Raw genomic sequence first — 14,778 nt, forward strand, 5'->3', positions numbered from 1 at the left:
TTTATCTGAAACTAATAAATTCGGAATCTAAAATACCCATTTCACACTCATGATGCACGATAGAAAATTACGAACGATATCTGTAACGCGTTTCATCCAACACAAAATTCATGATAACACCACGTGGAGCCGTGATGCTGTATTATCAACATCATACCAGTAGTGATACCTGTTAAAACACGTGTAAACTAAACTTTTCGCTTGCTCGCCAAGTAACAGTCGCTCAATTTCTCATGTCGTCGTCGGTTAGAAACCAGCTCTACCACCGATCACCTGTATACCAGATCAGTGTTATCCACAACAATACAACAAGGTTGTTGTTGGTTAGATGTTGAAACGTGATTAGTAGAGAGAAAATGAGAGAGAGAGACGAAAATTTCTCAGGGTCAAACCGGTCTCATCAGAGTTTTTAGGAGAAACGCGAACCAGTTTAGGCTGATTATAATTCAACGTTCCAGCAGTTACAAGTTGCGAACCCAGCGAATATCCCTTCCCCGTACTGTGATGTATAATATTATGCAATCACTTTTATACCTGGAGAACCTTTGACATTTTTGCGCGCGCGCGCGCGAACAAACGACGAGCGTGTTATGGCGGTCACGTGGACTGTGAGTGTCGGGTTTCGAGGTTAGTCTTTGTTTGAAATTCGTTATTAAGGGTGTTGTTGAAGTGAGGAAGATGAACGCTGATGGGTCTGACAGCGAGAGCTCGGACAGTAGTAACGAGTTTATGGTAGCCCCGGATAAGCTGAAGTCAATATCACCGTTTTTCACAAAACCTACTCGAAAAACAGCGAGCGTACCAAAGAAGCTCGAAAGTTCGGAGGAGTCGGATTTTGATTACGAAAATGAATCCCACGGTAACAATGATGACCTCATGGCTCAGGTCCTCAAGAACCTTGAGGCGACGAAGAAAAGTCAAGCGATTCAATCTGATCAGAGCAGCGCGGAAAAACCTGAAAATACCAAACCAGTGAAAAAAGAACTCACCAACGAAATAGCTGATCTTCTACTCTTGGGAGAAACTGGAGCGACAGCTTCAACTGCGGAGCAAGATCAGGACGAGCCGGACGAAGAAGGACCAGCTGAAGACTCCGCTCCGTCTAACTACAGCATTCCAAAAGAAGGGGTAAAAATAACCCTGGTCGATTCGAAACTGATTTTCAATCAGAGGAAGAAGAAGAAACAGGAAACGCTTGAAGATTTGTTGAAAAAGAAATTGAATCAACAGCTTAGGTCCAATCAAGTATTGATACACAAAGTAGGACTCCTCTGTTGGATGGCGCATGGTTTTTACGTAAACAAGCAAATTAACAATCCGATATTACTTGCAGCTGCACTAAAATTGGCACCGAAAAACTGCTACCCAAAAGGCAGGGTTGATCTGTCTTATCTTGAAAAAATCACCAAATGGTTTCAAGGTGTGTTTACGTTTCCTACGGGCAAGCCAGAGTCCGGCATTACGACGCTGAATTTATTGAGGAGACTCAAAGACAAAGAGATCCACAATTATCAAGAACTCGTATTACTCTACGTAGCAACGCTAAGAGCCTTGGGGCTGACCTGTCGCTTGGTTATATCCCTGCAACCCCCGGCTCTTAAAGTAACAAAAGAGCAGCTCATCGCCCCAGAGTCTTCCAAAGTGAAAGATGCAAAGGTAAAAAAGGAACCGAAAAAAGAAACGGCCACCAGAAGCCCAAAAATATCACAAGAAACGAAAATTCCTGGACAAGAAACAGAAAAAGGAAATATATCAGCCAGGCTTCGCAAAGCCACTGAGGCCAGGAGAAGGGCAGCTGAAATTCTAAAAAGAAAAAAAAGTACGAATTCAGATTCTGCGGAGGATGTTAAACCACCAGCTAAAAAATTGAGATCAAGAACGGTGACTGCCGCGATACCCGTTGACAAGAAGGGCAAAAGGAACTCTGATAAAGTAAAAAACGACAAAGAGGTGACTGAAAAAGGTGGAAGAAGTTTAAGGTCGCGGGCAAAAACAGCTGATAAGCATTGGCCAAAAGATGAGGATACAGATGACGACGATGATGATGATGAATACAAAATGGATGATGATAAGGAGGAGAATGAGGATGGCGAGGAGGATACGGATGATGAACCATTTGAAAAAACTCACAGGTCAAAGCACAAAGCATCAGCTTCCAAGCAGCGTTCTCGCAGTCAGAATAAAAACACTGTATCTAAAATTAAAAAACAGTCAAATACAGGTTCAAGGAGAAGCTCAACCGCCAGGAAGCTGATATCGTCTGATGAAGATGATGAAGAGAATAATGAGAAGCCAAAGAAAGTGAAAAACACAAGGGATATGTGGGCAGAAGTTTACGTTGAATGCGAGGAAAATTGGATAAGCGTCAGCGTACCAGATGCAAAAATTCATTGCGTTGCCGATCTATACGTAAATATCATTCTCTTGGTCTGATAAATCATGAATCTGCAAATAGGTAACAGTAAGACACCGCTTTGATACTTGTAGAAAAATGCTACGGATCCAGTGCTGTACGTCATGGCCTTGAATTCTGAGGGTCGAGTCAAGGATGTAACACGTCGATATTGTCCCCACTGGCTGACCGTGACCCGCAAACAACGGATCGATGAAAAGTGGTGGCTAGAAGCCCACACTCCTTGGAAAGAACCTGAAACAGCCTTAACAAAAGCAGAGGATGAGATGCTCAAGCAAAAGTAATGAACTGTATCTGTCTTTTGATATGTATGATACTTATCTGATTAATGTTCCATAGAAATAAATGAAAAATCATTGTTTCTTACAGGGAACTGGAACAACCCCTACCAAAGACAGTTTCGGAGTGCAAAGGTCATCCTCTGTACGTTCTGCCCAGACATCTTCTCAAATTTGAAGCCTTTTACCCGCCGGATGTCGTTCCACTTGGTTACGTTCGTGGCGAGCCTATATTCTCTCGTCATTGTGTTCACACATTGCGCTCCCGCGAAACGTGGATCAAAAGCGCTAGGGTAGTGAAACCAGGAGAGAATTGCTACAAAGTTGTTAAAGCAAGACCAAAATATGATAAGGTACATCATGTTCAGTTACTAGAATTGCTCTATCTTATTGATTGCAATTTGCATAACATCATGCCTACACATCCCGATGGATTTCTTGTACAATGACCACACGGTGTTGATGGAAAGCTTTCAGGTGCCAGGCTGAAGGATGAGTCTCTGGAAGTATTTGGAAAATGGCAGACAGATCCGTACGTTCCACCAGAAGCCAAGGATGGGATTGTGCCTCGGAATGAATATGGAAATGTGGATTTATTCAAACAGTGTATGTTGCCTAAAGGAACTGTTCACATTCAGCGTGAGTAATCTATTAATATAGAACAACATCCGTATTGTATGTCATTGGCTACTGTTGGTATAAAAATAATACCTGTACAGGAATAACGTCAGATGTGTATTTTTTTTCTATCCAGTTCCAGCACTGAACCGCATTGCAAGAAAGTTGGACATTGATTGTGCTCCAGCTGTGGTGGGCTTCAATTTCGGAGGACATGGGGCGCTGCCTGCTTTTGATGGATTTATTGTTTGTGAGGAGTTTGAAGATGTTTTACGGGAGGCTTGGGAAGTGGAACAAGCAGAGGCAGATAAGCGTGCCAGAGAGAAATACGAGAAGAGGGTTTACGGAAATTGGAGGAAGTTGATTAAAGCTGTTTTCATCAGAGAACGACTAACAGCTAAATATGATTTTAATGCTGACGAAGAAAAAGAAAAATCCAGCACATCCAATAAGCAAACGAACAAACGGGTAAAACAAACCAAAGTTGGTGGGAAAAAAACAAAGGTTGACAAAAAAAAATAGATCATAAGTAAACGTGTCAGCTCGTTGATCGTTGCGGCACTTTTCAAAGATTACGAGAAAAATTCAATTATTTTCCTCCACACCTTTATCGCCAAAGTATTTTTAAAAGTCACAAATTACTTTTCCGTACTTCGGCATTCTATATTGTTAAATTCTATAAATTAAACTTTAAAAACTTTAAAAGTTCGATATTGTGGCCCTTATATGTTTTGATCTTTTTATTTGTTTACCCTGACCTTGTCATAGTCTGTAAATATCATTAAAAATGGTCTTTTTTTTTTTTACCTCAACGTCTTCTATAACTCATAGTTTGTAAAACACAGTTATCAAGTATGTATAGAAATAGCTGGGTATTGAAGAAACATGCGCCACGAATGTTTTCTTGTTCTTTTCACCAATGTGGTTTGAAGATACACCGCAAGCATCAACCACTATTGAATGCCAATTATTCGAGTGCTGCCTGTTCCAGTTATGTAGTTATATAAGCACAATAATATCGACTGGTATTCTTCTGATTTGTTTTTAGCTTGAATTTCAAACAGATTTTACAATATAACGGCTATATCTTTCTTAGAATTATGCTCAACACTTTCATTCTAAGACAATTATGCGAAATTAAGTAATACTTTGTCCGTTGTACAATCTTTCCTGAATTCATCATTGATACAGTTGACATGCTGTGTGCATGTACTTGGTATTAAACAAATAAATACATATAATTCACTAACACCTCATATATTTCTCATATTACCACGTCTCCATAAAAATTACCCAACGACAAGAATAGCTTTAAAAAACCGCCAACCGCTCTTGCCTCATTACTAAGTAGTATATTTATAACTTTAACACGTATTGCGACATATGGTAATTCAGAAAACAAATGTCATTTTTGCGCTGAAAATAATGCAGGCACAGTGGAAATTTTTCCACGTGAATAGAAATGATGTTTTAAATAAACACCGTAATAGAAATGGAAAACATCAGACTAAAGAGTGTACATTTTATTACACTTATATATTCGGTCTAAATTAGTTAACAACAATTATTCACATTTCCCTATACAAATACACATACTTACACATTCTATATTTAATTAATATAATAACGAGACCAACTGCAATACGTCATCAATCGTTTACACAGCCTAATAAACTTGTAAGTAGTAAAATATCATCTAATCGAGTAACGCTTGCGAATCGCGTTCATGTATCACATAAAGTAAATTGTTTAATACAGCACGTTTTTGAAGCCAGTAATAACCCAAATACCATCAATTCTTACTAGCATAATTTAACCGTCGACACTGATTGTGTGTATTGTTATTAATGCTTGATATAAAGACTTATTGAATTATTTCACAGCTATTTCGAATAACTGACAGTTGTCAAAGCATAAATTTTTTATTAACATACTCGGAATTCGGATTCCGAATAAATATTTCAATGAGCTTTCACGCTTCTTGACTATAATCATGAATTTATGACTTTCAAGTTTAAACTACATTGTCAAACTGATTGATCATCTATGTATATGCACAGTACTGAGCATGCATTGAACAAGTACGCGTTTCTATTTTAGGGAGACCAAATCGACTATTTCTTTCAATATTTTCTCATGCAATAATAATTTCGAGTTTGAATATTGATTTGATGTATAGTAAAATTTATGTGTTAAATTTTATATAACGTATTAAGTTTAGAGATCTATATTACTAGAGATAGAAAAATATTTTAGTGACAAGTTTGAGATTCTGGCTAACAAACAGCTCATTTAATACATTCTAAGTAGAATCCGCGTTTGGTAAATTATCTTATTCAATAGAAAATGGAATAACCGTTAGAGTTCCAATCATGAAAGTTGCCTTGTTCTCTAATTGCTTATGAAGAACAATATTTACGGTTTACTTTTTTAAATTGAAACATAACTTTATACTGTAATGAGTTCTATCCCATCTACATCAAAGTAACACAATAGTTTATCTAATACAATAGACGCTCGATTTAATCATATGTATTTCATGCATCAAAGCAACAAGGATATATTTGATCCAAACAAAGCTTCCAACCCTTACCAAGGTGACACCATCGCGAAATTTGACTCGTTTGTAGTAAAATCGATCAATGATAAGTAGAACTTACTCCAACAGCCTTGTAGAGCTGGAGGTAAAAAAAAAAAAAGAAACGTAACATAGATTTGTTTTGGAATACCCTAATACATGTACCGAAACATCAGCATTTAGGTAAAATTGTCGAGTTCCATATTGAAGGCATCACTAGATCCGATAACTGAACACTACTCCGAACACCTCAACTTATGATCCATGCGGCCACTTAAATGCTATATCATTTCGACCCTGAACAGTTCATTATCAGTCTTAGTACACCATTTGCTTGTAAAATCATGAATTAACATGATTGCATATTTATATGATGGGTAGCAAACGGTTTAAGGTTGTTCAATTGAATTGCACCACTGCAACGTTACATAAGCCACCTCTAGTACCACGAACATTACATGAGCCACGACCAGTAATGTGTTTGACTGAAATGCCTTCGGTTTCACGATTCATTAATAACAAGTAATTTAAATAATTTTACATCAGCTAAGAAGCTTAAACCACAGTCGTAAATTTCCAATTGGAAAAGATAAATAAATACCAACGAAAAGAAATGTTTCAGTTATCTCAGAATTATGTTTCTACCATATATCACAGAGCTGGCGCGTGGAAACAGAATATTCCCACCTATATCTCTTTGTTGACTAATAATTTCATTGATACATGACAACGAAAACTCATGCCTATTCTTTGTTACACTTTTAACTCAAACAACGGTATTCGCAAAATTACATAGCTTCGTACGAAATACGAACCACCCGGTATACTAATTTCCTAATACAGAATTTCAAGTTGTAAAGTTAAATTGACCTAAATACGACCAGCGAACAAGACTCGTATTTAACCTAATCCTAAAAACGTGCTAAACTAATTATACTGTTGATATCCATATCCCATAATTATAATGTACCTCCTAGATTCCAGAATACGATATTCCCTTGTTACCCTCTATTCGTTTCTAGATCACGAATATAATTGATTTCCTGCCATTGTAAGAATCAGCCAACACTTCAACCACTGTAGCAACTAATATATTACCCAAGAAAAACCTCACCGCTGCTTATGCGGTTTAATATTGTCTCTTGAATCCACAGCGCTCAAAGCTATTCCAAGCTGAGCTGCGTAATAGGTAATCATTATAAATACCTGAAACATATATGCTTGTATGTACATATTTCTGTTGATACGAACCGTGCAAACTTGAGAGTTACGTAACAGCAACCATCCTTATTTTTTGGTACCTGAGCATACGATATAGGACTGTGAAAGTAGTGGAAACCAATCAAAGCATCTGATATAACGAAGCATATACCACCGGCACAACTACACATTTTTGACCAGGTCCATAATTCCTGTTGATGAAACAAAAGGACAACATCCTTGTTATAGAGGCATTAAAGAGCCTATTAATGTTGGAACTACGTTGAATATAAAGCGTTGAAAACGTACAGCTAATTAGCAAACACTCTAATGATATCAGTGTTGATACAGTTAATGCAGAATCAATTTACCTCAAAAAATTGCACCCTTGCTATAGCTCGCCATGCCATTGTTGTTAAAAGTATTGTATACAACGGAACCCCAATCATCAAGACACCATTTAGACCAGGCATCAAAAGAAAAATAGCTGTAATTATAAACTTTGGTAAAAATGTTGGATCACACTGTGTTTTACAAATTGGAAATTGAAAGTCGGCAATGTCTTTTATATGGATCGATCAATTATGCCAGTGGGTAACATATTCTGTTGAGATGAGAAAATATTTGAAATATAATATCAGCAAGGTTTTTGTGCATTAAGCACTTCATTTAAAGTCAGACTATGAGTAATAGGAAATTCATAATCTCACAACTGATATACTTACCAACTGCACATAGGGCATATAATATTGCTCCTAACACTCCGTTCAATGGAACGAAGCCAAAGGCTTTAATATAAATGACTTGAGCAATAGCAAACATTCCCATTCCTGGAACAAAGCAGGCTGGCCATACCAGCAGGGCATCACCTATACAGCTGAATAAAAGGCCAGTCACTATCCGACGAGGAAATGCATATCTGATCAGCGAGAAAGAATGAAAAGTTATTCAACGTTTCACAGTTGCAAAAATGACATATTTTTTGCATTTTACCGCTGTATCAAACTCACTCTTCAGACAAGTTAATTCCATGGAGAAGAATAAAAACGATAAGACTGATGATCGGCAAACATTTAAAACAGGCAGTTAGCAGGGAGGGCTGTTCTGCTAATAGAACAAAGTAGACTGATACACTTTTGAAAAATGGTACTAATTTCGGACCAACACTTTTTATCTGAAACAAATGTAAAAATGTTTGTTTAACGAATTCTACACTATAGTCTTGATTTTCGTTTTTTACGATTTTCTCGAAATATACTGCATATCAAATAATTGGCAAATATATTAAATAAGGGTAAAATTTTCCGACAAACTGATTGCTATTTACTTTGTAGAATTATGTTCACATTGCGAAAAATACGCTGATTTTCAAGAAAAAAAATCAATTTCTTAAACAACAAATAGAAAATTAATTAATATTATTTAAATGCAACTTTGCAATGATCTTGAGTATATTAGTATTTTAAATTCGCGATGGCATATAAGTTGTTTGACAATTATAGATACATCATGATGGTCAGAACCGTTGTTTAGAAATTTCTGAATTGACTGAAATTGAAGGGAATACTAATTTCAATTTGCAAACTCGAGTAGTGCGGTTATTCTAACAATAAGCTTGGGAAATATCTATTTTTCCCCGATGTTTCGTTACGCTGATGTTACTTATAACTGCAACGTCGTTATAAACGCGGATGATCGCGCACGTGATATTCAAGAGCGCGCGAAAGCATAAATCAAATTAGTATTAATTAATATTTTCTCCAAGTCAAAGATGTGTGTTAATTCGGTATATTTTCATCCAAAGATGTGCGCAATATTATCCGAGAGTTGAAATTTTTTGAAATTCACAACAACAACCGCGTGAAATTTCACAACGTTTTACGCCAATTACTTTTGTAAACAAATTAATCGTCGCGTGCATGTACGATGTGCGATTATAATTACCGTGAATTTTCACGTGCAAATATTGAGTCTATGTATAAATTTACGCAATAACTAAACATTAAAATTGATGTATTAATTTTGTAATTCAGATATTAACTAATATATGAATTACGTGAGGTTCAGGGTTCGATTCTGTAGGATAGGCGTCAGTGTACTATTTCGGCAAATGTAATACCGGGGGAAAATGGAGACGAAAAATTTGGAGATATACTTCCTACACGTGCCAATGTTATTTTTGGATAAGTATACAATACTATATTGTATACATAAACGCATACGCGGATATGGTACGTGTAGTTTTTGAACAAAGAAAATTAATTTTTATACCCAGTTAATCGGAATATTTACTGCGATCGCGAAGTTATCATCGTCAATTAAAAATGTTGTATCGTATCGTTCGTCTGTTATTATCTCGTGTTTTTCTTCGAGTAACGTGAAAACGATTGTGTACATATAGATATACACAATGCGGAACTTTTGGCGAAGCCATCGAACAGCGATAATATATATTACACATACCTGTATATAGGTATATATAATACCGTTATACTCTATTGATGTAATTATTTTTTAATCTGCAGGTCGTATAAAGTAGATCGTGTCGCATATTCTGCGTCAATTACAAATGTGCGTATATACCTGTAATATTAACTTCTTTGTTCGCGCAGTGCAAGCGAGATAAGCTTGCAACATAACATCGAGTGCACGTATGCATGTATAATTCAGAGTAACTAACAATAAGTTAATGAAATATTTACGAACTTGATTATTGAATGCGTAAATCACAACGGCATAGATGATATTTCGACTTTTGATTTAAAATATTAATATTAACAAAAATTCATTGCCTTCGAATTTCAATCAGTTTACGAACGTTTAAATATAAAAATCGAAGCACAACACATAATTAATGTTTGTGCGGATCTGGCGCACACTTAAAATCGCTTAAAAAACGTCAAATGTTGACGTTAAGAAGAACTAGATGCCGTTCGGGTAAATATATTTACGAAAAAAATAAAGAAAAAAAATTAATAACGCTCACCACTTGTGCGGTCGATGTCATTTTGCAGCGATTCGTTTGCTTTTAGTATTCCATCAATCCGTAGGTATTTTTTCAATCAATCTTTAGGCAGGATTTTCTCTTTGTGTCAACAAGACGTCAAACGACCACCGTCCGCCGCACACGAGACAACTGGCTGCACTGTCGTGTTGTAAAGGGGTATATACGTTATGTATTTGTATCGTTTCGACAAACTCGCGCTGCGTTTATAACGAACGTCAAGGTTCGTTCGATCGCAACGTACGGGGGGTAACCCGACGGTAACCTGATTGGTCTCAGGCTTAAAGCTCGATCGAGGCCTCAATCTCCAGGCTCAACTCGTAAAATTCATTATCTTTTCAGTTTTCATTCTCAGCCGTTATCGAGAATTCAACGTTATTGAAATTAGGCACGAGCTGAGCTTCGATTTTTCCACACGCTATCCGAAGCACCTTCGTCTTGTCGTATATTACTTCTCATTTTGCTAAAAAATTTCATATTACACACAAGGCGTACGTATCAGACCGATCACTGTGATTCCTACCTTACCGACCGAACAGGCATTTCTCGTTTGCGCATGTGTTATAGCTACGTCAAGGGTGTGTTCATACCCAGCATTGTATATTTACACAACACACCGACGACCGGTTTATCCTACCTATAGTTCATTGCTCACAAACGTATCTATCCCTGGAGCCCGAGTTTTATAAAGCGGTACTATAATGATTTAACAGAGAATTGGTGTGACATGTGACTGAACGCTGAGTAGAGAATGTGTACGTGACCTAAGAATGTTGGCCAGGAAAAATAGTGTCAAGTTTCCCGCAGCTCGCATTATGGAAATTTCCAATTTGTACCTAAGTGTCGTTTCATTGCGTACGTGAATACCAGGTTTTGTTTTTCTTGTTTTTTTTTTTTAATATCACGCTATCTACTTCAGGGCAGCTATATCGTGTGATAACAATCAACACCGACCTACAATACTCAAATAATAGAAACGGATCGACGTTCAAAGAATGAATATCTCTACGGTTCGGTATAATGACGTTAATCACAATTGACTATTTAACCATGTTTCCATTACAAAGAGTAAGCTCTGACTGTAAAGAATCAATATTCCGAGCGCGTACTCTCGGAAAGTCTTAACGATATTCTTTTGTCTTAAACGTTCGCATTAAGCCTGCCTCTAAAGTCCGTCGGTGTAATTTCGATGTAAAGTTGGGTGCCCGTCCTAACCAAAGCGTAGAGGTTAGGTTATGTGCAAGTGTTACCTGATTTTTTTTTCACTTCGCTTTTGGATAACAAGTTCAAATTCACAACATGGCGGGAAGTTTGACCTGGTCGTCGGGTTGTTGTCTCCGCTTTAAATTTAGTCCCGAAGAAATAGAACAACGATACAAGAGTCAAGAGATCGACCGAATGCTCGAGAAGGATCGGCAGATTCTGCGTCGTCAAGTGAAACTGCTCTTACTTGGTGCCGGAGAGAGTGGAAAATCAACGTTTCTCAAGCAAATGAGAATCATTCATGGAGTTAAATTTGAGCCGGAGGTGATCAAGGAATATCGGCACATAATTTACCAAAATATTATCAAAGGTATGAAAGTACTCGTCGACGCTAGGGATAAGCTCCAAATTCCATGGCAAGATCCGAAGAACGATGACGTCGGCTACCAGCTACTCAAAATTGAAAACACAATCATATTCGACACGAGATTGTTCCTTCGCTATGTACCGAATCTTCGAAGTCTATGGAGTGACGCTGCGATAAGAAAAGCATTCGATAGGCGACGAGAATTTCAACTGGTAAAGATCATTAATTTCAAATTGAATTTAAACCAATATAAATTCTTCTCACCACTGTCAAACGAAAGTATCAGGCCTATATGTCGAAATCTGTGAATGATAGTGTTTCAACTCGATAGTTGGTTAATAATGTCTTTTATTTTTAGAGTGACTCGGTTCAATATTTCTTGGATAGTTTGGATAGAATTGCCCGAATGGTAAGTCTACAGTTATGATTATAATTGAACTTAATTTTTTTATACTCGTTTTGTCGTTTAGGGTAACTACAAGTGATGTAATTTTAATTACAGGAATATATGCCCACACACCAGGACATTTTGCACTGCAGAAAAGCGACCAAAGGAATTTCTGAATTTTTAATTCAGATAAACAATATTCCGTTTCTATTTGTCGATGTCGGCGGACAGAGATCTCAGAGGCAGAAGTGGTACCAGTGTTTCCAGTGTGTCACTTCTATACTTTTTCTAGTGTCTTCCTCAGAGTTTGATCAAGTCTTATTGGAAGACAGGTGAGCAATGACGATTTCAATTTGATAAATTTCGGTGAAGCGCAATACTTGGTAAAAATGCGGCCCGAGTTCAGCGTCAATTTTTGCTTTTTGATGTTAATGCATGCTTTACTTTTTAATTTTTACAGACGAACCAACAGACTGGAAGAATCAAAGAATATATTTGACACGATAGTCAACAATGTAATTTTCGGCGAGGTATCGATCATTCTGTTTTTGAACAAAACAGATTTACTTGCTAAAAAAGTCAAGTCCAACGATACGGATTTGCGGCAGTATTTTCCAAGTTTTAAGGGTGACCCACATTCCATTCATGATGTTCAAAATTTCATACTAGACATGTTCACATCTGTCAAACGGGACCCAAAGAAGCCTATTTTTCATCACTTCACTACAGCAGTGGATACAGAAAATATTAAAGTTGTCTTCAACGCGGTAAAAGACACAATACTCATTCGAAATTTGGAATCACTAATGCTGCAAAATTGAATGCATATTTCATTTAGTGAGATACTGATAAAAAGTTATATAAAAATGTATCCGCCACCCTTTGAATCGTATTCAACAATCTGAAAGGACAACGGACTTTTACATTCCAATGACACTATTTAAGTTCAATATTCAAAACTATTAAGATAATGTAAACGATGAAGTATTTGTAAATATTGCTTCAGTCAACGCACAAGCATGTATGTAACTTCATGTTGTAAGTTGCGGACCTTTTTTATTATACTAACACAGGATGAAACTAAAGAAAATTTACATTGCATCGAAACCTGTTCAAGTGATATACATATTCAAACGTATGTACATCACATTAGCATTATTTGTCTATCAAAGAGCCCTTATATACTGTAGCTATTAGATTATTATGACATATGTAAATATTTTGTCATGCTTAAAGTTACATAAATATGCTCAGTATACTCACATACCTTATACGCGCGTGTATTGATATATTTGTAAATAAGATTACCCATGAACATGCCATATGCAATTATCGAAATTTGAGAGCGTTATCAAAACAAATTATGCACAGCCAAAGTACCATAATATCGATCGATTTAATTAGGATATACCACGGTATTTGGAAACTGAATACTATTCTTTACCCGCTGCAATCACTGTCCATCTCCATCGTATTTAATAATAATAACTATTACGAGAAATTGAGGAAAGTTATATGATTAATATCAGATTGTTTACAGTCGAATAAGATTGCAAGAGCTATAACGGTATTAATATTATCTAGAAATAATTTGTTTATTACTTGGGAGATGCGGTTGAAAAACACTTGTCTATTGACAACATGTAATAGATTAGCGAGCTGGTGCAGACAGACCAACTTTTAAAAATCAAAGTAGTACTCTACATTGTCTTGTTTGCGGAATTTTTTATACATATGTTGGCATGAAAATTTTTTTCACACACACGTGAAGACTTCACCTTTGACTGGAGCTCGTAAATAGTTTAACTTTTAACTTATCCATATATGTATTTTTGTATTAATTATTTTAAGATTTATGAGATCTACCAAAATTGATCAAATTCTTTAATTATAGAGCGATTAAACCGAATTGAAAAATTTCCAAACAGCATACCTTGTAGTACTAGAGTGTGCTTTTTAATATTGTTATATTGAGTAAATTTTTTGATACTAATATTTGCAAATGATATTTTATGTACATTTTAATGTATTCGAACTGAATAATCTATGTATATAAATATATTGTGCCTTATATATGTTAGATTATATATATACATATATGTATGAATATACATGTATATGTATGTATATAAATAAAGGTATTTCACATGTTAAATAAAATTCAACAGACTGTGTCTTTGTAAAAAAAAAAAAAAAAAAATTAATAAAAAATATTCAAAGTACAGATCGAGTATCAAATTTTAATTACGATTGCCAAAGTTCTGTAACATATAATTACTCTGTCATTGATAATATTTGATAAATTTAAATGAATAAAAAACATCTATCAAAGAAGCTGTTTGAATTATAGAATTAATTCATTCTCAAGATATTCCTTCAAATTGATCTCTCGTATCCCTTGCAATAAACATTCAAATTTTTAACATCACAACGAGTACTGCAATAAGTTTTATAAAAATGTGTGATGAAAAGAAAAGTTTGAAATTAAGATTAAAACGTGTAATTTAGTCGGTATTTGTCATCACCGGAATTTCAATCACTTCGGTGAGTAGAAGGTGGGTAGTAATAACGTGTATTAAGAAAATAGTATAATCGTTGTACGCTCAGTGAGGGAGAGGCAAAAGTCACCCTCATTGCTCTGTACTCTCAAGTGAATCTCTCTAATTGTAAGCGACCAACTACGAGGCCTGGTAATTAAAAGCCCCCTGACATGGAATTGAACTCACACA

At 36.1% G+C, this 14,778-nt stretch overlaps 3 protein-coding genes and 1 long non-coding RNA gene across 5 annotated transcripts in view; 2 read left to right on the forward strand and 2 right to left on the reverse strand.

Annotated features, from left to right (window-relative positions):
* Positions 1-14,778, reverse strand: part of LOC124185792 — a 30,634-nt gene that overhangs the window by 793 nt on the left and 15,063 nt on the right. The window lies entirely within an intron of this gene.
* Positions 41-6,021, forward strand: LOC124185781 (DNA repair protein complementing XP-C cells homolog). 2 transcript variants are annotated; one of them, XM_046576890.1, is made up of 5 exons: positions 429-2,409; positions 2,488-2,693; positions 2,783-3,044; positions 3,162-3,330; positions 3,446-6,021. In XM_046576890.1, exons 1-5 carry the CDS (start codon positions 679-681, stop codon positions 3,829-3,831), a joined length of 2,754 nt encoding a protein of 917 aa, XP_046432846.1. In that variant the 5' UTR covers positions 429-678; the 3' UTR covers positions 3,832-6,021. The 2 variants fall into 2 exon arrangements, with proteins under 2 accessions (XP_046432847.1, XP_046432846.1); XM_046576891.1 differs by lacking the exon at positions 3,446-6,021 and having other exon boundaries at positions 41-2,409; positions 3,169-3,307.
* On the reverse strand, positions 4,818-10,281 carry LOC124185791 (lysoplasmalogenase-like protein TMEM86A). Its single transcript, XM_046576910.1, has 6 exons — positions 10,074-10,281; positions 8,098-8,261; positions 7,813-8,006; positions 7,459-7,574; positions 7,189-7,299; positions 4,818-7,093 (listed from the first exon to the last, which is right to left on the reverse strand). Exons 1-6 carry the CDS (start codon positions 10,092-10,094, stop codon positions 6,998-7,000), a joined length of 702 nt encoding a protein of 233 aa, XP_046432866.1. The 5' UTR covers positions 10,095-10,281; the 3' UTR covers positions 4,818-6,997.
* LOC124185784 (guanine nucleotide-binding protein subunit alpha homolog) lies at positions 11,027-14,100 on the forward strand. Its single transcript, XM_046576896.1, has 4 exons — positions 11,027-11,873; positions 12,020-12,070; positions 12,164-12,381; positions 12,510-14,100. Exons 1-4 carry the CDS (start codon positions 11,391-11,393, stop codon positions 12,868-12,870), a joined length of 1,113 nt encoding a protein of 370 aa, XP_046432852.1. The 5' UTR covers positions 11,027-11,390; the 3' UTR covers positions 12,871-14,100.

The sequence above is a fragment of the Neodiprion fabricii genome, chromosome 6, assembly GCF_021155785.1.
Source record: "Neodiprion fabricii isolate iyNeoFabr1 chromosome 6, iyNeoFabr1.1, whole genome shotgun sequence".
In the NCBI taxonomy this organism is placed as follows: Eukaryota; Metazoa; Arthropoda; class Insecta; order Hymenoptera; family Diprionidae; genus Neodiprion; species Neodiprion fabricii.

Excerpts from the sequence above, each read along its gene's own strand:
- LOC124185791 (XM_046576910.1), bottom strand. The coding sequence starts at position 10,094 with ATGACATCGACCGCACAAGTG. Across the intron at positions 8,262-10,073 it reads TGACATCGACCGCACAAGTG|ATAAAAAGTGTTGGTCCGAA; the intron begins GTGAGCGTTATT and ends CATTTGTTTCAG. Across the intron at positions 7,300-7,458 it reads CAAGGGTGCAATTTTTTGAG|GAATTATGGACCTGGTCAAA; the intron begins GTAAATTGATTC and ends TTTCATCAACAG.
- LOC124185781 (XM_046576890.1), top strand. The coding sequence starts at position 679 with ATGAACGCTGATGGGTCTGACAGCGAGAGCTCGGACAGTAGTAACGAG. Across the intron at positions 2,410-2,487 it reads ATTGCGTTGCCGATCTATAC|AAAAATGCTACGGATCCAGT; the intron begins GTAAATATCATT and ends TGATACTTGTAG. Across the intron at positions 3,045-3,161 it reads CAAGACCAAAATATGATAAG|CTTTCAGGTGCCAGGCTGAA; the intron begins GTACATCATGTT and ends GTTGATGGAAAG.
- LOC124185784 (XM_046576896.1), top strand. The coding sequence starts at position 11,391 with ATGGCGGGAAGTTTGACCTGGTCGTCGGGTTGTTGTCTCCGCTTTAAA. Across the intron at positions 11,874-12,019 it reads GGCGACGAGAATTTCAACTG|AGTGACTCGGTTCAATATTT; the intron begins GTAAAGATCATT and ends TTTTATTTTTAG. Across the intron at positions 12,071-12,163 it reads TGGATAGAATTGCCCGAATG|GAATATATGCCCACACACCA; the intron begins GTAAGTCTACAG and ends TTTTAATTACAG.